Source organism: Ahaetulla prasina, chromosome 1 (assembly GCF_028640845.1).
Source record: "Ahaetulla prasina isolate Xishuangbanna chromosome 1, ASM2864084v1, whole genome shotgun sequence".
NCBI classification, from domain to species: domain Eukaryota; kingdom Metazoa; phylum Chordata; class Lepidosauria; order Squamata; family Colubridae; genus Ahaetulla; species Ahaetulla prasina.
In genome coordinates, this window is record NC_080539.1 from 251,546,104 (window position 1) to 251,570,829 (window position 24,726).

At 38.2% G+C, this 24,726-nt stretch overlaps 1 protein-coding gene across 1 annotated transcript in view; it reads left to right on the forward strand.

Annotated features, from left to right (window-relative positions):
* GYPC (glycophorin C (Gerbich blood group)) overlaps nt 1–22,291 on the forward strand; it is a 48,662-nt gene extending 26,371 nt beyond the window's left edge. The window contains exons 2-3 of the mRNA XM_058195734.1: nt 14,960–15,010; nt 22,019–22,291. Of these exons, the coding sequence (XP_058051717.1) occupies nt 14,960–15,010; nt 22,019–22,215 (248 nt within the window). The 3' untranslated portion in view covers nt 22,216–22,291. The remainder of the gene's footprint in view (nt 1–14,959; nt 15,011–22,018) is intronic.
* The last annotated feature ends 2,435 nt before the right edge of the window (nt 22,292–24,726 follow it).

The window sequence follows — 24,726 nt, forward strand, 5'->3', positions numbered from 1 at the left end:
TAGAATAGAATAGAATAGAATAGAATAGAATAGAATAGAATAGAATAGAATTTTATTGGCCAAGTGTGATTGGACACACAAGGAATTTGTCTTGGTGCATATGCTCTCAGTGTACATAAAAGAAAAGATACATTCATCAAGGTATACGTTCATCAAGGTATGATGCCATGTATATGGCATTTCTATTTTAAATTATATTAACAAATTAAAACTGCATTATATGCAAAAATTAGCATGTGCAACTATTTCTTTGGTTCTGTAACCTTGCTTTTCCCCATGCACTGCATTTTTTTTCCTTCTGTGACAGCTTCTTAATCTTTTCATTACAGAATTTGAGGATGGGTACAAGATGGGGGTGTAGGATGAGACAAGGATGATTGTAGGCTAAAACTATTATACTAGTTAGAAACAAATCAAGCCTTAAGGCTTCAGAAGTATCTGATTCTTCTGGTCACAGACTTGTGATTGACCCAAGGGCTTATAATGATCTTGAATGAATGCTTGTTTGGTGTGTTTCCTGTCTGAATAAAGGCATGATGGATGAGATGTCAGCAAATAAATCATCTAAGATCCGACAGAGAAAGGATATGTGAGGATGGTTTAAATGAGAAGTAGCCTGAGGGGAACATTTTTCCTTTTTACTTGGAGGCTTAGCCTTTCTAGAAAGAGAAGGACAGTGTTTTCTCTCTTAACAGCATTATCCAGACAGGGATTCAACCCCTATGTTATGTTTGCAAGCTCTCTGCTAACCAACCCTAGGCAGTAACTGAATGAATAAAATTAAGAATTCCACATGTCTGCTTAACGGTATTGCTTTTCAGCAAAGCCTGCTCTTAAATCAGTGATGTTGCATGCACTAAGCACATTCTGCCCTTGCACCTCTTTTTTTTTTAAAAAAAACCCAGTGCATAGACCGGTGCTGTGACTTACATATCCTGACAGCTGCCTGGAGGTGACCAATCGGCGTATATAGAGGTGAAACAGTAGCTTGCTTGTCTGAAGCGTGACATGACTATTTTTGTCAGATGGGTAATTGTTGCTATCACCAGGGCGCATCTGCTGCACATGTCCTGTAATTAAAGATCATGCTGGTTATTAATTCCACCAGAGCTCTTCCACACACAAAAAAAATTAACTTTTTGATTGTGCACGTTAAAAGAAAGAAATAAAACCAGCCATTGTTAAATTAGAACAAGGAGAGGGAAAATGGAAAGGCCATAGGAGTGTCTCAATAAATATGTCTGCTTTAAGGGAATAATATTTTCCAGAATATGCATTTCAGCAAAGTAATAGACTCTAATAAGAATGGTATTGACCAAGCATTGGTTTGCTGTGATGACACAGCTGTACATCTCTCATTGCTAGCATGAGGACATAAGGGTCAAGCAAAAAATCATATCTTAAATAGCTTGAGCTACTTTATTTGAACTGGCACAGTGGCACAACCACAGGCTTGTATTGCAACAAGCAGAAATATACCTTGGGCAATTTTTCTGGTCTGTTTTTGAGGGCTTTTTTTTTTTATGGATTAAGTGTGGAGACTGGGACAGGAACTTTCCCAAAAGCAAGCTTTTCCTCAGTTCTTTCCCTCCCTCTTCCCCCAAACCTCTTGTGGCTCAACAGACTAATGCAGTCTGTTATTAAACACAGCTGCCTGCAATTACTGCAGGTTCTAGTCCCACCAGGCCCAAGGTTGACTCAGCCTTCCATCCTTTATAAGGTAGGTAAAATGAGGACCCAGATTGTTGGGGGCAATAAAAGTTGACTTTGTATATAAATATACAAATAGGATGAAGACTATTGCTAACATAGTGTAAGCCGCCCTGAGTCTTCGGAGAAGGGCGGGATATAAATGCGAATAAAAACAAAACAAAACCATTTTCAGGCTGTTTGAAGCCTTGAGGGTGAATGGTGATAATGAGAATGAGAGACTCCCTCAAAATCACCCCAGAAACCTGATCAGATGAGATGTATCGAAACCTAAGATGGTGAATTAGATTTAGTTCAGAATTGCATGTAGTTAGGAGGAGGCAGCAGGTCTGAAAGATCCTTGAAAAGGCCTCCATTAAATGTTTAATGTCCCTATCTCTTACCTTATCCCAGCTTTGCTGGCTAGACAAGTTGATGATTGATTATACACCAATGACAGCACTGGATCTGAGTTGTTCATGACATTGTTCCTTATCAGCGGGGAAGTCTTGGTGCATATATCAGGGTTCCATGCCATAAAATAGCACAGAATTGGGAAGCTGCAATTTACTATTGTGCCATCAAAACATCAAGCAAGAAAGTCCACAGAGGAATCTTAATCACGAATGCCAACAAATAGAGAAAATAATAGTGGGAATTTGAAAGATCTTTTTAAGATTCTCAGAGGGATCTCAGAAGAATTTATAGCTAACTATATAATAAGAATAATCATGGAAGAGGCATGTGTTAGAGGTATTTGAAGTAAAAGGAAAAGGAAACTACTGTACTAAAATGGGATTATAATATCACAGAAACCTCTATAGACAAAATGTATTCCGGAGTTGGGTGCATTAGAAAATAAAGGACAACAAGCAATAAATCAACTGTGAAATAGGAAATAGTGCACCCGGTGCATTGAATTGTTTAAAGATGTAGGTAAAGATGCAACTACACATCAGCAGAAATCTGCATAAAAAACATGAGATGAGATACAAATTGCAGAATCACTGCGCAAATTCTTTTACACAAGCAAATTTTGTTTAAGAACTTTCGAAGAAGAATAGATCCCGACAATACAGGCAGGTTTCAGAAAAGGCAGAAGAATGCAGAGTTCAAATAGCTAATTTAAGGTCGATAAGCGAAAAAGTGTGGATATTTAAGAAGGAGGCTAACCTTTGTTTATTAACTATAGCAAGGTATGCTAATAGCTGATGCCATCATGTGTGAATGTGTGAATATTTTAAGGCTAATCGCTATGCTGTTTATTATTCTTTGTGATCAACAAGAAATTTCTGTAAGAACTATACGAATATTGAGAAACCAAGGGATTTTGAAGAGGAAAGGGAGTTAAACACGGATGTATGCTATTGTTTTATTTGTTTGACTTATAAGAATGACAGGATTTATATGAGATGAGAGTAGAATCAAAATCTGAGTTCAAAATATTAATACTTTGAAATATGTGGATGACACCTTTATTAGCTGGAAGTAAAGAGGATTTAGAGAGTTTATTATGAAAGTAAAAGTAGGATAGGTTAGAGAAAAGGGTTAAAGTTAAATATGAAGAAGACAAACATAATATCAACCTATATTATGATTATTGAACTTAAAACTGACAAAAAAGAAGTGAAAATTGTTAATAATTTGTGGTGGGGGCTCAAGAATAAATAGATACGGATAGGGCAATGGTATAGTAAAGAGAGTTAATCTAGGCAAGATAGCAATGACATTATTGAGAGAAGATAATGAATAATATTTTTATGATAAAAACAATAAAAAAAAGTGGTCTTCAGCTCTAAAAAGCTGAAGGTTAGAAAGAATAAGAAGAAAAAACACCCATACTTTCAAATGTGTTTAGCATGGAATATAAGAAAAATCAGTCCAGAAGCAAATATAAATTCACTGTTCCATGGAATAGGGAATAGAAACTCATGCATTCTGAGCATAAAACATGTGATGTGAGATGGAAAAGAGATCAGGTAGGTAAACATGATCAAAAAAGTGGTCTTAAGAGCTAGAAGCTATTGTGAGAGATGTCAAGATAGTAGGCATTAACATACATCCTTGTTTAACTACCTTTCCTCTTCAAAATCCCTTGGTTTGTCAATATTCTTACAGTTCTTACAGAAATACGATCCCTGATACTATTCAAACCCAATTTGATGTCTGTCAGTGGTTATAAATGCTGAACTTGTCAGCTGGAAAAGCTGACAGCCCGGGTTCAAGACCCAAGTGCTGCGTGACAGGGTGAGTTCCCATTACTTACCCAGCTCCTGCCTAAAAGCAGGCAAATGCAAGTAGATAAATAGGTCCCATTTCAGTGGGAAGGTTGAACAGCAATTCTGTACACTATACCTTGGTGTATACCTTGGTGTATACCTTGGTGTACAGTCTTGCTGGTCACATGATCATGGAAAGGTCTTTGGACAATTCTGGCTTCCTCAGCTAAGAAATGGAGTTGAGCTCTGCCCCCTAGAGTTGGACCTGACTGGATAGGGGAAACCTTTACCTTTAAGACCAATATCAATACCAAGTATGAAAAAAAAAAGATCTGGAAAACAAAATCAGGCAATGTCCTTTATCTGCCTATTTAACAAAAATCTAAAATTTATCAAGTTTAAGATGTGATTTGAAACACCTTGAAATTTGCCCAATATTTTTCCACTATTGCCCAATTCCAGAACTTTTATGGATGAACTGAGTTCTGAATATTTACAAAAACAAAACCCTAGGATTCAATCTATACAGCCATCATGAAGAGGCAAATGATCGTGATGATGATTTATTTTCCAAGTCAAGTATCATTTTTATTCTAATAATTAAAAAAATAACTTTAAAAACAGGGGAATTAATATACACTATTTATCCTTTGTATAGGTGCATGTGAGCTTCTGTTACTTTTTTCCTGCATTCAAACCCCCAAAGATTATGCTACCAACATTCAATGCAAAATTAAAATGTCAGAGGCTTGATTATTTTTGCTTTCATGTAATGTTTGTGTTCTTAAAATAAACCACAAATCTTTACCAAATTAAATTCTATCCATCAGAGCTCATCATTAACTTAGTCCAGAAATAATGGACTGTTAAATTCTAAATTAGAAAAGAAACCTGTTCTAAAAATAGCAGAAGCATCTATTAGTTTCTAAAACATAGTTCATAACTAGTGTTTTATTTCATGTTCTGTTTAAAGCAATAAGTACACACACAGAAATATATCCCAAAATAAAATATACCATGCCAAAGACATTCAATATTATGCTCCAAATAAGAAAATCATATAAAAGACTCTGTGAAACATGATTGATGAACAACTTTCCCTAACTCTAGAAAAACCAGAAAGAATATTTGTTTGTTAATGCCTACTCCATGAGGTTGGTACAATAGTAGTATAATCCAGAAGAAAGCAGTTTATGATCCAACAACACTAATTAAATTCAGTGGCCATTGTGGATTGTCCAGTACTGCAAATTCATATCTCAGATTGAAATTCAATAGATCTTGCATTGTCTCCCCCAATATAATGTGGGAATACTTTACTGGTAATGTGAAGATTAGCCTAATATGAATTTGCTTTCATTCTTGAATTGTGACTAGTGAACAATGAAAATATAAGAGAAATCTGTAATAGCATAAGGAAAACAGTAGGAGGTAGGTCACAGATGCTGAGATAGACTTTAAACGTTCAGGGTTTGTTGAACCCTTTTAGAATTTTTAGGAAGTAGTGCAGACTTGAAGATCCATTTCTACCTATCCATTACACTTGCTGACCATGGCCTGGCTCATTTGGAATTATCCCTACTGCTTTGGCTTTCACTATTTTAGTTTTCCGAGTTGATATTTGTAGTAAAATAAATGCAGTCTTTTAGCAAGAAGTTACACCACAGTAATTTTCATTGCTGCAAGTTTCAATCTTCTTGTCTATTTCCATGTGCTTGTGTATATCCAAGAAGCCACTCACAAACAATATATGGGTGATTGGTTACAAGTCTCCTTGGTATTAGAGGAATTCTTGGAGGGAGAGAAGCTTTGAAATAGTAATTCAGGATAAATATCTTCTATTGCTGAGCTCTATTTCATCAGTGAGGCAGGTATTCAGCAGGATGAGGAATATACACATCTCTTATCTGTTATTTTAATTTTATTTGGGGGGGGGGGTTAGTTTGAGAATCAGCTATTTTTCCACAGTAAAATTTTTTCCTGTCATATTGCAGTCACGCTTCTAGATATCTTTGCAAAGGAAATCTACTTCACTAACACTGGGAAACACACCATATAATTTCAGTTGAAGTAGATATAGGAGATAAAGAGGCTAGGAGAGCACAATCTATTCTTCCAGAAGCCTGGAATGAAGATATAGCCTTGCTGTTTTCTTTTATGATAATAAGGGTGTTTTTGTTTATACCTATCTTCAAAGGACAGGGAGACTAGAGAAAGATAAAATACTTCCTATTCAGTGCAACATTTCTCAGGGGATGTAAACCTACAAGCCTCCTCTGGATTGTAAGGTTTTGTTTTCCAGATGCAAATTATCCCATAGGATTAAGCAAAAGTTTAAAACTTCCCTAAGTATTCTTATGGTATTGAATAGTAAGTCGAGAAGGATGTGGTGCCATTCCACAGAGATGCTCGAGTTAGGGAGTGAATACTACAAGCAGTGCCGATTTTTAGAATATTTGTATCCATTTGTGTGTGTGTATGGTTGTGGCGACCAATCCAGTGACATTCTCCCCATTATGATTTTTAATATTTTCCAGTTCTTTCTACACTACTGCTCTACATCTAGTTTTTCTACTAATCATTTTGGTGTCATAAAGTATCATTTGGTAATCATTTTTAACAAGGCATGATTTACTTGTGGGAGATGAAGCCTGAGAGGCATCATCTCTTTGTATCATCTATTCCACTGATTAGGAATAGAGATAATAAAGCAAGTATCTGCACCACTTTTTTCTAATTGGAAGATTGATACTGTTCAAAAGAAAGAAAAGTGAGTATATTGCGCAGATGTGCAGGCTTTGCAAGGAAGCATATAACCTGACTAACACATTTTACTAGTTGTTTTGGAAATCAATCATTTCCTTCGACGCCCATTATTTGGGCTTGGTTCTATCCACTTCTATGTGTCCTGCTAAATATAGTCCCTAGTGAACGAATGAAAGAATTACAAGTAGGGTTGCCTCAACATTTTCTGAACAAGACAGTAAGGTGTTTGCAATAGGATGCAAAACCCCACTTCTAATTCATAATTTGTAATGACTTGAATTAGAAGTGAGTCAGAAAAAAGTCCTAGCAATTGGGGAATCTTACATGAGGAAGAATGAGCAGTAGTAACAGTATAGGAAAACATGGGAGAGAATGCTCCAAATGAATTTAGTAAAATGGTTAATGGCCCAAATAGTTGGAAGAAGTTAATAGCTGCTGGGGTTTCTATGTATACAGTAGATGCACCAAAATATTGTTAAGGAAACATGGTAATTGCAAATAGTTTTTCATTCCCTAGGAGAAATTGGATTGATGCCCTCTGCTGTAACCTCAGTTTGCATGTTTAAGTGTTTCTCCCCAATTATTTAATCAATTAGTTATAACTTTGTAAAGTTTTGCTTTTGTATTCTCAGATACGTAGGTTAGTAGCAGATGTGTAGGTTAGTAACTAGCAAGGTCTGTTTTTCATAACTGCAGGTTCCAGAAAGATTGTTCATTTTGAAGCATTGGGCAAAATGACTCCTAAAAAAAACCCTAGAAGCCACCATCAAAGAGATCTTATTGTATCCAGAGGGAGAGTCTCCATTTTTTTATGCTGCTGGAGATAAATTAATCCTACATTTTAGCTGAATAAAGTGAAAGGACATGTGAGTGCACGCATTTTGCATTTACAGCACATTTTCCATTAATGTCAAACAAATTTGTTTCTCTGATCTCCCAACAGAAAGCTAAAGCCATGTGGTTGGCACCAAAAGGCATCATTTGAAAATCCATGGTATACTGAAATCATGGTATTTCAAAAGAAGAGAAAATAAAATAAAAGCAAGATATCCAAATTTCCTGTTTGCATTTTGTTGCATAGTTCAAGGATATAGAAAGTATGATGTGATATCAAAGCAACTAAGTGAATTGCAGTCAAAGGAACAATTACATTTTTGCCTGATAGGTTTTCCTAAGTCATCAGAATACATCTAGAAATGAAATTAAGAAGAAAAAGGTAAGAAAGATGTTAGAAGTCAAATATTGTAAGTGCATTAAAAATACAGGCCATATTTCCAGGGTTTTTTTTGCTTACAGAAGGTACTTTATCACTGCATACATCAATTTTATTTACTGGAAGATAACAATCAAAAACAAGCCTTTGGCAATATATCAGAAGTCTTTTTTCCTGGGGTTTTTTTAAGGAATAAATTTCCCTCTATAGTCTTTGACACCTCTTTTTCCTCATACCAGGGGTGAAATCCAGCAGGTTCTGACAGGTTTTGGAGAACCGGTAGCAGAAATTTGGTGTAGTTCGGAGAACCGAACTACACCGAAATACCACCTCTGGCTGGTTCCAGAGTGGGGTGGGAATGGAGATTTTGCAGTATCCTTTCCCCAGGAGTGGGGAGGGAATGGGGATTTTGCAGTATCCTTCACCTGCCATGCCCACCAAGCCACACCACACCACGCCCACAGAACCGGTAGTAAAGAAAATTGGATTTCACCACTGCCCCATACCTATTAGTGTCTCCTGTTGTTGCTTTCATTTTATCCAAAGCATCCCATTTATCTACCACTGCCTTGCTGATTTGATTTAAAACTTGTAACATCTGAAAGAAGGGGTTCATAATGAGAATTGCATTTGAATTTAGCCATTTACACAGTGTCTTCCAAATCTTGGATTTGAACACCACTTGGGAACTCATGGAAAAACATCCTTGGACCTGTTTATAGCATCCAAAGGCCAATCAAAGAAGGAAGAGTATTGAAAGTCACTGGGTTTCATCAGGGTTGGCACGTATGAGATGTAAACAAGAAACCACTGTTTTGATGTTGTTTTCCTGACCTCAGTATTTTTCCCTATTGTCATCTAAACAAAAGAGCATCTGTGCTCTTGAACTATATGCCAAAGTGCATCCTCTCGCCTGGATCAGTAAGTAATGGTATTGCATGGAAAACAGTGCCACTGCAGAAAGCAAATACTGTTTTTTTTGTTTCTTTGATTTTAGAATGCATTAAGAAAACTCTTAATCCCTAGGTTAATTAACCTCCTCTTTTATTTTTAGACAAACCCATTGTTGTATTGCAGGCAGCAGGAATAAACCCGGGGCAATTTCAAAGTATTTTAATGCCAAAGGTGGGTTGCTTAGATTGTAGGAAGTGCATTAACTTAATGAATTTAATTCATCAAACTTCTCACAGTTTAACTGTGTTGCTTTTGTGGAGAAACAGTCCACAAATATTCAGGATCTATAATTTTACTTGGTACAAATGCAATTAAATATTTGCATCTGAATGCAATTTGAGATCTAATCTAAATGATGAATGCCAGGCCTTTAATGTTTTGATTATAGGGCAGCTAGGATATTTCACAGCTTTTTCCTCATCCCCTTTAATTTCATCTTTTTAAGAAAATACCCTTAAAGTCACCTAAATTATTGGTGTGGTTCAGTTGCCCCCTCTAAACTTCTCATTATTATAATAATTATAATTATTCCTATTATTTGGCATACATACAAACACTGTATTGTTCCGTTTACTATCCCAACTGACAGATAAGTAATTTTTTTAAAGAACCGTACAGGTAATCCTCAACTTATGGCCACAGTTGGGACCCAAATTTCCAATCAACATGTGACTAGATCTAGACATTTTTACCTCAGCCTGATTCAAGTCACACAGTCGCAGGTCTGAATCCAACTTCCCCAATAGCATTTTTTGAAACAAGCAAAAACACATTGCAAATCATGACTGTGACATGACACAACCAGTCATAAATGTAAACTGGTTGTCAAGCATCTGCATTGTGATCATATGATTGGAGATAATGTAATAGTTCTGAGTTCAAATTTAGATTGTAGGTATGTTCCTCCCCCACCCCCAGACAATTGGTAATTCAAACCATTGCTAAGAAAATGTTTGTAATCAAGGACTATTGTTAAGTATTAGTTTTGGAATCCCTAGGGCAGTGACTGAGTGCCCAGTACGCATGCACATGCGCAAATAAGCATGTGTATGCACGTGTGAATGCGCACACATGCCCCCGAACCCCCAAAATGCAATGTTTGTGCACCCCCGTGCATGCGCTCTGCTCCTGCACATGCGTGTGTGCCCCCCCACACACGCGTGCATGCCCCGCCTGCCCCCCACATGTGCAGCAGAGACCCGATGACCAGCTGGCCAGCGAGAGGCATGCTGGCATGTGCGACAGAGCCGAGCTTGGGATGACGGCGTGCCATAGGTTCGCCGTCACAGCCCTAGGGCAATGGGTTCTTCCAGGAGAATTGTGAAGTTGCTGGTATTGCTCCTATTATTAATGGTGGGATCAAATTCAGTAGAAGTATTCGAACAAGTACCATTAATTGATGAAGGTTTAACCTACTGAACTTAACAGGTAGTTTCAACAAATATCTGTAACACTGGTGGTAATATTACATAAATGTATAATAGAGGGTTTGCAGGCTTTCTCCTCTAAATAAACTTCCCTTAGGTCATTTCACACAAGATGCCAAGTCCAATCTGAGTTTGCCATTGACTGTGTAACCCTGCAGCCAATCATGTCTTTTAGCATCACAAACCAAATACCTCATGGTTATTATGTTTGTGAAGTATGTTTTTACCTCTTCATTTAAAACATCTTTGCTATGCTCCTGGAATGTAATTAGGAGAAGTGGTCCTTGGCACTAGAAGTGTATAGTTTGAGAATTAAAATTGTACAATGGAATTAAATTAGTGTTTTCTAATGAAGGTCAGATATTGAAAGAACAAAAGCATACAAAAAAGTGAAAGCAGATTGCAACAATGTAAGAAATGTATTTAATCACTTAAGCTTACATTTTTGAAATACAGACATACTACATTTACTTTAAGAAATTTACAGGGGTGTTTTGTTTTGCTTCCCACCGTCCTGTTTGGATTGGGCAGCTGTTATTGTAAAGGTAGCTGTGTTGCCAGAATTCAAAATCTAAGTGATCAATGGGTTGGATCAAAAGCTGGCCATTTGTTACACAAAACAAGTCAGTAGTTGGAAAACATACTTTCCATTATGGTACTACATGCAAAGCATAATTGATGGGCCAAATTCCATGCATGTTTTTACATGGACACATGTTATATAAACACCGGCCTCTACTCAGGGGAGAGAGAGAAGGAAGTGTTCTGCTATAATTCTCAGAAAAATCATCTCCCTGGACTCCTTTTCATCTCTCATAAAGCAACCAATTTAGCTGTCCAATAGGAGAGCCCATCATTCTATAATTTAAGTTCATCTAATCCATTTTCTGATAGCTCATAAGAAGCTTCAACTTTTAGTAGAAAACTGCCTCTCTGTCATTTCCATTTGTTGGATTTAGTCCTTTAGGCAACTACCAACTAGGAAGCTGCTTCCCATGTTAATCAGGGAGAACAGAATAATAGGAGAAAAAGAGTCCCTCTTTGAGGAAGATGAGCAGTTCAAAAATGTGAAAAATAAATAAAATTTTAAAAAGGGACACCAATAACTGCAGAAGAAATAGCTGCTTTATTTATTTAATGTATTTATTTATACCCTGCCTTTATTATTTTTATAAATAACTCAAGGCAGCAAACCTATTTAAATACTCCTTCCTCCTTTTTTTTCACCATAACAATAACCCTGTGAGGGGATTGGGTTAAGTTGAGAGGGAGGACTGACCCTAAGTCACCCAGCCAGCTTTCAGGACTAGAGGTGGGACTAGAAGTCACAGTCTCCTGGTTTCTAGGCCAGCACCTTAATCTGTCATGTACCCGTCAGAGCCTGAATCTGTGGGGCAGGATGAGCTGGAGCTGGAGCCGGCTTTGTTGGCTTTGGAGGAATGTGGGAGGAGCAGGACAAGGCAGCCCAGGGCCCCTCAGGATTCAGACGGCTTGTTAGCAGGGAGGAAAGGGGGCAGGATGACGGTGGAAATGAGGAGCGATGGAGCTCAGGCAATGAGCAAGGACTGCCCCTTCCTGATCTCCGATCACAGAGAGTGGAGAGAAGGTGGGAACAATGTAGGCCGACCCGACGACTTGGGAAGAGAGCACCCCATCCTGCTTTACAAGGCACACCTGGGGACTGAGATTTAAAGAGACGCTGTGGTGAGGGGCATTTGTCGGGGACAAACACTGAATTTGTAGAGTTTGGTGTGCCGGTAAAGACATTTGGAGTTCGCAGGATTGCTTGCTTCTTCCTTGCTTCGTGGACTCAGTGCCTTGTTCCTGACTTCGTGGACCCATTGTTTGTTCCTTGTTTCATGGATTCATTTCCCTGCTCCTTTGAGTTGCTGGACCGGGCACAGCCAGAAGCTGCCGTGTGTATATGTGTCTGCTTTGCTCTGGGACTTGCGAAGAATGTGGGATTGTTTGGGGGGAAAATTGGAGCATTAAAGGGAAGTTTGAACTCTCAGCTGGCTGTGTGACCTTTGTGCCTTGTCCCGGGTCATCACATAACCATTAGACCGAAACTGACTTTCTATTCAGACCGAATCCCAAGAAGATCTAAGGATTAATACTTTGGTTTGCTTTTTCCTCTCGTCTCCACTATCAATACCTCTAGAAAGTTAGCTTTCTAATAAATGGACATTTTGTGACTGGCCACGCTCACTATGACATCCGTTTTAGAATGAAAGTCTTTTGTGAGTGCACCAATGAGAGGCCTCTGGCCCTAGCAGATTGCTTGCCCTTGTTGCACAGGATTCAAGAAGCTTTCATCAAAAGGTAAGATATCTGTAGTTCTGGTTGCAACCGTGGCAGTGATCTCATTTTTCAAATACAGCTTTCTTCAAGTAAAGGAATTTTAATTGCAGCTATCACAGCAAAAAGAAAAGGGGAGGTCTAAGGGAAAGAAAGACTCTCAATTTACTGATGCATTAAGTATCCTATTACTGTGTGAGATAGGAAAGAAAAAGGGGTTTGTCTGAAATTTTCTCCCCTCCTTTGCTGCAAAGGCTTTTTTGCTTTTCATTCGTTTGATTTTTCCCCTTCCCCGAGAAAACTATAATTAAGGTTGAGATTTCATGCTTTATTTTTTTTTAGGCACTAATAACTCTCTCAAACCAATTTCTTATCACAGATTCTTAAAAGGTCCGTAGTTGGATTTTTCATATGCTTTGAAAATTGTGAAATTATCTACTCTGGCATTATTATTATAATCCACTAGAGAGTATAATTGGGGTTCTGAGAGCCAAATGCTCCTCTGGTGTAAAATGAAGACAAAGAAGAAGCTGAGCTTCTGGAGCTGCTTATATCAAATGACCCAGATATGCATCTTCTTCATTGCTTTTCCACAATCAATTGAGGGAGGATTGTTCAATTGAAGATGGCATATCTGCCGTTGGACGGTTTCATTTCAAACTGAGGGAATCTCACAAGTGTGAGTGTTCTACTAATAAGCAAAACCTGAATAGGGAATTGGAAAGCTGTGGTGAAGGAAAGGTCTCAAGAGGCTTCCGTAGCATACGCCCAATTCAGAAGTTGACCCTCATTCCAAGTGCCTAGAGGTATGCACAGGGGAATACAGAATGAACTCCCATTCAACCCTACTTTCTCTGCCACTTCTTCCTTGCCAGTCCTCACAGCCCTTCAGGAATTGTGCATTGTGGAAGCCGCCTCTTCTCTGTACTCAATATTCCTGTCATGATGTCATTATGTGAGAAATAAAGCTAGCGGTTTGATTGCTGTTAGAAATGCCTTCAGGAATTTGATGTGTGGGGCATGCCATCTTCTTTCTCAGATAAGTGCCTTCTTCCCTTTAGTGTATAGAATCTATAGATCCTATAAATCAATGAACCTTTTAGGCACTAGTGCTGAAAGGGTCATGCGGAAATGTGCGTGTGCGCCCTCATCAGGCCTGCGCTCCGGAAAAGCTGAAATTCCAGGTTTTGGCACACATGCACACCTGAAAATCAGCTGGCTGGTGCGCATGTGCAGGCTGGTTTTCGGCACTGCTGCATGTGCAAAGGACAGCTGATTGTTGTGTGCGCATGCGCGCCAGAAACCTGGAAGACAAACAGGCAAGGCCGCGTATGCTGGGTGACATGGCTTCACGTGCCACCTTGGGCTATGATTTATAGCCAGTATGGCTAAAAATAATAGAAAAAATAATTGCTACCAACCCGCCTTCCATTGAGGACCTGTATACTGCACGAATCAAGAAGAGGGCCATGAAAATATTTGCAGATCCCTCGCATCCTGGACATAAACTGTTTCAACTCCTACCCTCAAAACGCCGCTATAGAACACTGCACACCAGAACAACTAGACACAAGAACAGTTTTTTCCCGAAGGCCATCACTCTGCTAAACAAATAATTCCATCAACACTGTCAGACTATTTACTGAATCTGCACTACTATTAATCGTCTCATAGTTCCCATCACCAATCTCTTTCCACTTATGACTGTATGACTATAACTTGTTGCTGGCAATCCTTATGATTTATATTGATATATTGACCATCAATTGTGTTGTAAATGTTGTACCTTGATGAACGTATCTTTTCTTTTATGTACACTGAGAGCATATGCACCAAGACAAATTCCTTGTGTGTCCAATCACACTTGGCCAATAAAATTATATTCTATTCTAAAAATCATAGGTCAGCAAACCAGAGACCAAGGACCATATACCATTTCCCACCACTGTGTTTCAGCCCTCCAAAATTACAATAGAAAAGGGGGGCTCAAAATGCCAAAAACTAAAGTTATCAGGAAAATCTTGGTATTAAAATGCTGTCTCTCTTAGATTGTATTCCGTTTCAGACATAATTGCCCGCACATTTTTTTTCCTGCAAAGTTTTGTAATATTTCATAGGGGTCTTCTTGAGTTGCAAAGCGATTGTTCAAAAATGTTTTCTTGGGTTGCAGAGTTACTGCTTAATATTGTAGAACTTCAATGTTTTTAATAAGGTTTTTTTAAGAAAAAAAAAATCCTGCTCTTTGCCTTCCAATCCTTTGCATTCTTAGGTTCTCAGGAAAAACCTGAAAGGAAGGGGTAAAGAAATCCTTGCTCTGTTCTGTGTAGAGCAGCTGTGATTATTTATTACCTGAAATCTCATGTCAAATTAAATTTTGTGTATTTTATTTCTAGGAGCAAATATTGGAAGCTCTCCAACAGGCACAGATATTGCAGTCATTGGAGGTAAGAATATAATATTACTCGAACAAAGACTATATTTCATCAAACAGTTCTTTGGAAGAAGTGAAACAAGATTTTCCATCCTTAACCAAAACAAAAAGTATTTCCATTGAATGAGGGCTTTTTTCCCTAAGAAAAATTAATGGTGTGTTGCTATGTAGTTCTATCAGTAGAGTGGGGGATAAGTTCACTGGCACACCCATGTCTATAACCTTATCACCCAACCCTGCTACTGTCTCCACATTATAGGAAAAAGGGTAAAATAGACACCTGGTTCCACAAAACTATCTCCTAGTATGATATTGGGAGCTTCCACATAAAGCAGAAAGCAGGTATGGAGGTGAAAGATATATTCTCTAGTGTTCTGTTACATCTATATGAACATTTAAGTTTTTCCAATGTACAGGCCACAGTTAAATTCATGAAGACATGAAAAAGAGAGAGGAGCAAAAATTCAGGTTTCAGACTACTACAGAACAAATTGAGAAATGCTACTATAAAACAGAAGCACATCTAAGACCCCATGATACATTTTATATTCCAAAATATTGCCAAACTACCCCCTTGAAAAATGGAATGTTTCAGGTGCCATATCCATCTGTCTGTCTGTTTGTCTGTCTGCCTGTCGATCATATATCAGTAGAAATATTAGGAAACAAAGATCCTTTGAAATTATTTATTGCAAGTAATGGAATGAACAAGAGAGAAAACGTTGTTGGAAACATAATCAGAATGCTATATACAGCCTTTCTTAAACTCTCAGAAAGATACAGGTATTATGTCATGCTCTGTGTATGGGGCTTTACATGGCTTCCACAGGATATTTATTTTTACACAGTGTATATCCTGTGTGCTACTTTCTGTTACATTCACAACCAGGAGACACCATATAGAATAACAGTTGGCTACTAGTGTTTGAAGAGTCCTGTAAGGATGAAGGTGATCACATGATGGGTTTCTTATGATCAATGTAACCAAATGGTTGTTTGAATGTAGATGTAAGAGATCCTCAATGCACACCATTTATTATAGGAAGGAACAATGTGATTCTTAATATATATGCTTCTGCCCTCACCAGAGAATGAACAGCCACAAAGAGATTTGGAAAATATTTTGATAATTACATCCCTGAATCTCACTAAGAAACACAGGTTATGTGAAAAAGACAAGGGAGCTGGAGAAAACCAGCCAGTAGTGTAAAATAAATTAAGATTGTTGATTTAAACAAAAATGCTTGTAGATGGGGCAGCTGAAAAGCAAAGCTAATAAAAGAAGGACAACAAGACACTGTAGACAAACAATTGGCTGGAGAAAAAAAATTTTTTTAAAGGCAAGATGGTCTAGAGAAGATGGAGGTGGCAATGAAACAAATCAATCATTTTGCTGAAAAGCATTCAGTCTAGTAGTTGTATGAAAACCTCAGTGGTTCAGGAACAGGATGTGCTAATATCCTCCAGTGTTTTCTTCCCCTCCCCTGAAATGTACCAATCCAGCCACTATAGAATTGATTAACTTTTTTCTGGAAGTTCTTCTTTGAGAAAAGGAAGTGGTTTGTCTTGTTCTGGTTGTTTTCTGGCTCTCAGATTATATATAATATCCCTTATATAATAATCTCGAAACAGAGAGAGAACTGTTACTGGAAGAGTATTTTGGTTAAAATGTGACTAAAGAGTTGATTAGCCACTTTCCTATATGGGATATAAAAGCCATAAAACTAAGGAAACGAAAGGAGGAGTTAAGAAGAAAGATAAATATACATATTTATAGATATATAGATAAATATCTATATAATGATCAATGATCCATCTGTTAAGCTACTGAAGTTCACAGATGACACAACAGTGATTGGTCTCATTCGAGACAATGACAAATCCGCATATAGACGAGAGGTCGAACGACTAGCCTTGTGGTGCAACCAAAACAATCTGGAACTGAACACACTCAAAACCGTAGAAATGGTGGTAGACTTTAGGAGAAACCCTTCCATACTTCCACCTCTCACAATACTAGACAACACAGTATCAACAGTAGAAACCTTCAAATTTCTAGGTTCTATCATATCGCAAGATCTAAAATGGACAGCTAACATCAAAAACATCATCAAAAAAGGACAACAAAGAATGTTCTTTCTGCGCCAACTCAGTAAGCTCAAACTGCCCAAGGAGCTGCTGATTCAGTTCTACAGAGGAATTATTGAGTCTGTCATTTGCACCTCTATAACTGTCTGGTTCGGTTCTGCAACCCAACAAGAAAAACACAGACTTCAGAGGATAATTAGAACTGCAGAAAAAATAATTGCTACCAACCTGCCTTCCATTGAGGACCTGTATACTGCACGAATCAAGAAGAGGGCCGTGAAAATATTTACAGACCCCTCGCATCCTGGACATAAACTGTTTCAACTCCTACCCTCAAAACGACGCTATAGAGCACTGCACACCAGAACAACTAGACACAAGAACAGTTTTTTCCCGAAGGCCATCACTCTGCTAAACAAATAATTCCATCAACACTGTCAAACTATTTACTGAATCTGCACTACTATTAATCTTCTCATCGTTCCCATCACCAATCTCTTTCCACTTATGACTGTATGACTATAACTTGTTGCTGGCAATCCTTATGATTTATATTGATATATTGACCATCAATTGTGTTGTAAATGTTGTACCTTGATGAACGTATCTTTTCTTTTATGTACACTGAGAGTATATGCACCAAGACAAATTCCTTGTGTGTCCAATCACACTTGGCCAATAAAAAATTCTATTCTATTCTATTCTATTCTATAAATATATATATAAATTCTATATATAAATATCTATAGAAATATAGAAATAAGAAAGAGGAACAAGAAAAGGAAATTACAATATATGTCAAACAAAAGAGAAAACACGTATCTGATAACCTCTTCCAACAGGATAAATAGTCATGTTATAAGGCAGAAGGAATTTTTCTGATGTGCCTCTTTAGTAGTAACAGTGAAATCATTAAAAATATTTTTGTCACAGTCAGTTTTCCATCTCAACAATCAGGAGACATAATACAATATGCACCACATCTCAGACAGCTATGCTGCCAAGGAAGAGAAACAAGAAAGAGGCAACAGTGTCGTAACAATATGTAAACTTCTAGCTTATTTATGTTGAGGTGCTAGCAGCAGTATTTTAAAGGATATTTATCTGTACCACAAATAAAGTAGGAATAAATTTTCTCTCCAAATCAAACCTGGCATAAATAATTACATATTACTTCGATGTGTGTATGGCCCTGTGCAGGTTACTTTGGGGCAGATGTGCAGTAGTTTATGTTTAAGAAAATTGGAATTGGAGATCAATAATTCAATCGTTTGTTGAGCCCATCTGATGAACAGAAAAGTAGCGTGTAATCGTTTCTTCCAGTCTTCCCCAATCCTTAAAACTCCCTACCTATTCTTTGACAAGCTCTCCTGCTACTGCTGAGTTGCTAAAAAGGGATGCATCAGTCAATTTTTGGTCTATTTTGTTTCTGGTTTTACAGGACCCCAAATGTTATTATCCCAAAGCTTTACAATGTTAAGCCACCACTTCTTCCTCCAGCTATTTCCTTCTCCCCACAAGTCACAGGAGACAAAGATGAACAACTGTCTATGAAAAAACTTGTTCCCTGGTGAAAACTGCCAAGACAGAAATACAGTTATAGCAATTGAGTTCTAATCCCATTAGCACCTTGTCATGATAACTGAAGTTGATTGCTCAAATTACTCCCAAAAGGAGTATTTGATGTGTTAATGTGAACGATTTGATTCTTTTTGTTTCAAATGCAAATGCTGACTTTTATCCTTGTTGTTTGCAGCAATTGATTGCCTATGGTAGTTCACTTGAATGTAGTTCTATGTACAGGTAGTCCTTGACTTACAATAGTTCATTTAGTAGCCATTCGAAGTTACAATAGCACTGAAAAAAGTGACTTATGGCCATTTTTCACACTTATGACCATTGCAGCATCCCCATGGTCACATGATTTACATTCAGATGCTTGACCACTGGTTCATATTTATGATGGTTGCAGTGTCCTGGGATCACATGCCTTTTTGTGACTGTCTGACAAGCAAAGCCAAAGGGGAAGCCAGATTCACTTAACTATTACTAGTTAATAATAATATTACTAGTTAATAATAACTAGTATTACTAATTTAACAATTGGAGTGACTGATTTAACCAATATAGCAAGAAAAGTCATAAAATGGGGCAAAACTCACTTAACAGATTTCTTACTTAGCAATGTTAATTCTGGGGTCAATTGTGGTTGTAAGTTGAGGAATACTGGTATTTCCCTTTTGTTCTATCCTCTGAAATATTAATTTCAACATTCTACAGGTGACTCGGGGTGGGGGGGGACTGAATTGTTCTAACATTCCTGTGCAGGATCTAAGAGCATTGCAGCCTATTGTGTTTGGGGAGTCTACCATAAGCCTTAAGAAAAACGATGAATTCTATGTGAATTGAACAACATTGTTTTAATGTAGTCAATAACTTAACAGAGGTTCTCATGTTAATTATTGTCAGCTTGTTTTGAGATCTCAGGAAAAAGAGATGGTCTTAGAACCCAACATTTGAAAAAGTGTTTCACTCCAGTGATGCTTTGAGCAAAGCACACTTCAGAGCACACTGCAAAGCAATGCGTCCCCTGCTTCTAAAACGTGAAGTGAAGCTGCCATGATGCTTAGATTCACATTGCTTCTGTGGGTTGAATGTGCCAGAAGAGATTTCTAAACAACACAGTGTTAAGCAATGAAGCACACTGCATAATTGCTCCACCTTGTGAAGAAGAAACATGGCCACTTTGCACAGGCCTATTATTTCTAGGCTGATACTACGCTTGCTTCAAAAATTGAACTGCCCACATGTGGGAACCACATCACAACCAGTGAACCTAATAAAACGTGCTAGATCAATTTGTATGCAGGTTAGTTGCCAGGTAGGCAGAAGTAAAATAACATGGTTGCTGAGCAACATCTGAGGGGGAAGGCCATCTTTGCCTTTTGTGCCACAGTGCGGGAACACAGTGGTTAGAATGCAGTACCTGCCGACTGCCTGCAATGTGGGAGTTCAAATCTCACCAGGCTCAGGGCTGACTCCGCCTTCCATCCTTCCGATGTGGGTAAAATGAGGACCCAGATCAGTGGGGGGTTGCCCCCAGTTCGGACCAGTTCTATAGAATTGGTAGTAAAACTGCCGGGAGGCTCCGCCTACTGACCCAAACGTCATTAAAAGTGATCTGCGCATGCACGCGGGCACGATGCGAATCGGTAGTAAAGGTAAGTAGAACCCACCCCGACCCAGATTGTTGGGGGCAATATGCTGACTCCTTAAATTGCTTCGAGAGAGCTGTAAAGCATTATGAAGCGGTATATAAGTTTAAGTGCTATTGCTGTTGTAACATGGCTTATTTCACTAAGTGTTTTTTAAGTTCTCAACCAGCCTCTGATTTTCCACCAGGATTTTTTTTTAAGATCCTCTGATTCAGTCCATAAGCTGTTGTGTATTTAGTCAGAATTATGAAATAAACCATTGGCAGGAATGGTGAAGAAATAAAATTGTATCAAATGCCCACTACATAGCAGCAAAATTCACAAGGCCCTCCTCCTCGTCTTCTACAAACTGAACTGGATTTACTCTCAATTAAAACTTGCATTGATCAGTTTTAACAATTTATGAATTTAATTCTTGAAATGAGTCTAAATTCTGGCTAGACAATGCTTGGATTTGTTCATACAGCAAAGTAGTTAGAACTTGCATCAGATTATCTAATCCTTACACAAATCTAGAGCCAGTTCTCATTTTGATTTTTTTAAAGGCTCAATATCATACTGTAGTGGCTCAGTGTCTAAAACACTGAGCTTGTCGATCAAAAGGTCGGCAGTTCAGTGGTTCGAATCCCTAGTGCTGCGTAATGGGGTGAGCTCCCGTTACTTTTCCCAACTTCTGCCAACCTAGCAGTTCGAAAGCAGGTAAAAAATGCAAGTAGAAAAATTGGGATCGCCTTTGGAGGGAAGGTACAGCGTTCCGTATGCCTTTGGCATTTAGTCATACTGGCCACATGACCATGGAGACGTCTTTGGTCAGCGCTGGCTCTTTGGCTTTGAAACGGAGATGAGCATTGCCCCCTAGAGTGGGGAACGACTAGCACATATGTGCGAGGGGAACCTTTACCTGTACCTATTATACTGTAGCCTTCCTCAAACTGAATGTCTATGGAGATTCTCAGTCATCCAGGTTATGGTTGTCCCAAAGGTGTTTTTTTCTGGACTTTCTGGTTTTTCTTTGAAGACGTTTCGCTTCTTGGATGAGAAGAGAAACGTCTTCAAAGAAAAACTTGAAACTCCAGTTGCCTCTTGAAAAATGCACCTTTGGGACTTCCTCAAGCTGGTCTTCTCTTGATAGAATAGGATAGAATAGAATTTTTTATTGGCCAAGTGATTGGACACACAAGGAATTTGTCTTGGTGCATATGCTCTCAGTGTGCATAAAAGAAAAGATACGTTCGTCAAGGTACAACATTTACAACACAACTGATGGTCGATATATCAATATAAATCATAAGGATTGCCAGCAACAAAGTTACAGTCATACAGTCATAAGTGGAAAGAGATTGGTGATGGGAACGATGAGAAGATTAATAGTAGTGCATTAATAGTTGATGTCTTGGATAAAACAGAAAATATCACCTGTTGGCCCAAATTAGGATCAATAAGTTAACTAGAATGAAAACCAGGGCATCTTTCTGCTCCCTTGTTTTGTTTTTCCTTTTGCAAGCGCTATTTCTCTCAACCCGTCCTTATCATTACAATTTCAGGGCCCTTTGTTGATGTGGGGTTTCTTTGACAGTCATAACGGAAGGCTTCCATGTGGAATAAATCAAAACCAGAGCCAATGTGTACGTGTGTGTGTGTGTCGGGGGAGGGGGGATTACTTAGCATACTTGAAATCATTAATGGAAAAAAATTCAAATGTTTCTCCCTCCCTGTAGGTGTCATTGCAGCTGTGGTCTTAGTCTTGATTTGCCTCTTGGTGTTGATGCTGAGATACATGTACCGGCACAAGGGCACCTACCATACCAATGAAGCAAAGGGAACTGAATTTGCCGAAAGCGCAGATGCTGCTCTGAAAAATGACCCTGCCCTTCAAGATGCCATGGATGAGAACCGTAAAGAATATTTCATCTGAAAGCAAAAGCAGCACCCTTGAGATACCCCTTTGTTTTTCTCTCCTTCGCAAGGGGCAATGCATAAAAAAAGAAAAAGCCAGCAGGATATGGAGATTACACAAAAGAGAACAAGGCGACTAATTGAAATATTCTTGTTTAACAAAAGCAAGAACTGGATGCCAGATCTATAGCTGTTTATTTGATTAACCACACCACTTGTTCAATATCAGATGAATAGAAAGAAAAGTCTCAGGATGAACGATTTAACTGATAGCGGATAAAAGCATCAAATGTCAAATCCTGACATTTGGCAAAAAAATATCTGGGTTGATGGAAAGCTCCTTCATGGATACACTTATTCATCCGTATTGATATAATACCTTGAAATGAATTTATAGCAGCCAAAAAAAACCATAAAAAAGGAAGCTGGCCCAAGAATGTTGGTCCTCATTCATGTATCTAGGTTTTTCTTAACATGCATAAGCTTATCAATGTGAAAATGCATATTTTCTTAATCTTCTTTTTTTTTTGAATACCCTGAAGTTGTTTCTGCTTTCTTATGTTTTTTAAAAACTATGACCTAGCAACTCGATTCTCACAGGGAAAAAAAAACTGCAGAAAAACACAGAAAAGTTTTTAATATGAAAGAATGTCATTTCTGGATATTTCTTATAGTGGACATATATAAGAGATGGGTTTATTGGCTTCTCAGCTTTTAATGCCATATCAATTATTTTGAACTTGTTCTTTTGTTTTAAATAGTAGATCTCCCTACCACCATTGGGTACTACTTGCTTAATTTTGAGAGTGATCTCAGATTTATAGTAGCAGTTTAAATTGATTGAGGTAGTTCTACCTCAGCCGAGGGTGAGAATTGTAGAAGCAGATGCAGAACCAATCATTTAAGTTCATATAGGGGAATTTTTTCTTCTATGTTGGCTGAAGATAGAATGAGATGCAGGAAAAAAAAGTGCTTGGTTAGTCTTAGCACCACCGAACCCAAAATATATCTCTTTCCCCCTTCCCCCAGCAAACTTGTTTTAAATTATGCCCTGTTTCTGTGACTGATATAAAGTACTAGTCATGTTAGCTGTTTGATAATTTCCCCATGATTACATTTTGGATGGAGCTGCAGTTATAATACTAGAGGGGATTAGCAATGTAGTTTTTGTAGAAACAATAGTACAATGGCAGTAATATTAGTACAGTGTTTTACTTCATTGCTCAAATTATAAGAAAGTCAGAGAGCTTTTATCCTTGAATTTACTGATTGCCTCTTTACTGTTGTTCTTCAAGAGTACAGGAGAATCATAAATTGGCAAAACAATGAAAGAACTTTGAAGTTGGGACTCCCTCTGGAGGGGATTGTGCATTTCAATAAATTTCTTTCTATATTTTGCCTCTGCTAACCGTCAAGTACAGTCAGGACTGACTGCTATAGAAATTACTTTGGCAGGCCAATCCCCCCCCCCTCTCCCCCCCCCAAACCCCAACAAAAAGTTCTAATTTTCACATCATGGACCATCCTAATCTCATTTTAAAAATCCTGTACTAAATTATTACCTTCAGAAATATTTAGGTGCAGGTGGACAAATATACTGTGTGACCAGGAAACTATCTGGCAAGCAAATGAGATACGTCTCTTCAAATTCATTTGAATTCAGTGAGTCATGTGGTAACAGATTTGGGATAGCACTGATGTGCGGATGGAGTTTAGGTGTACATCAGGGTGAGTTCTACTCATCTTTACTACCGGTTCACATCGTGCCTGCGTGCGCTCCTCTGCGCATGCGCAGATCACTTTTGATGACGTTCGGGTCAGTGGGCGGAGCTGGTTTTACTACCGGTTCTATAGAATCGGTCCGAACCGGGGGCAACCCACCACTGATCTACATTCAGAACCCTTGTGAGCTACAGTATTGCTTTGGCTATGGTGAGAAAACCATCCAACAAGCTCAATTCCTGGTAATGTCAAGATCATATCCATGTAACTTGCCTACTGCTCCTCCTTCTTCTGAGGTCTGTTTTCATCTTCCTGACCTAATCCCATGTTAGGATTTCATAATGATCGCCCATCTTCTCTCTAGGCTTATATATAACTCTAGGAAAATCAGTTTCTGAATGTGTATGATTTTTCACTGTCCAACATTATTATTTTTTTTAATCATAGCCTCATCATTTATAATACATTGCTGTTTTGTTGACAACTCCAACCCAGGGTCTGCATCTTTCTGGTGACTGGAATCATATTTAATTCCTGGGAGTGGCGGGAGTAATTAAGTATATAAGCCAAGATGGAAAACAGGCGAAATGATGTTACTCACTTCAGGAAGCTGTCATTTTCCAGATTTATTGTTCTACTTCCCTCCTGATTTTGGTTTCTTTCTTTGTTTTTCTTAGCAATTTTTCCTAAAGAAAAATTAAGTTTATTCTAGAGCTTATACGATGTTTCTTTGTGTTTTCTGTCTTAATATAATGAGAAGCTATGTTGGCAATTTTAATAATTGTGCCATCAAATTATAACAGGGCAG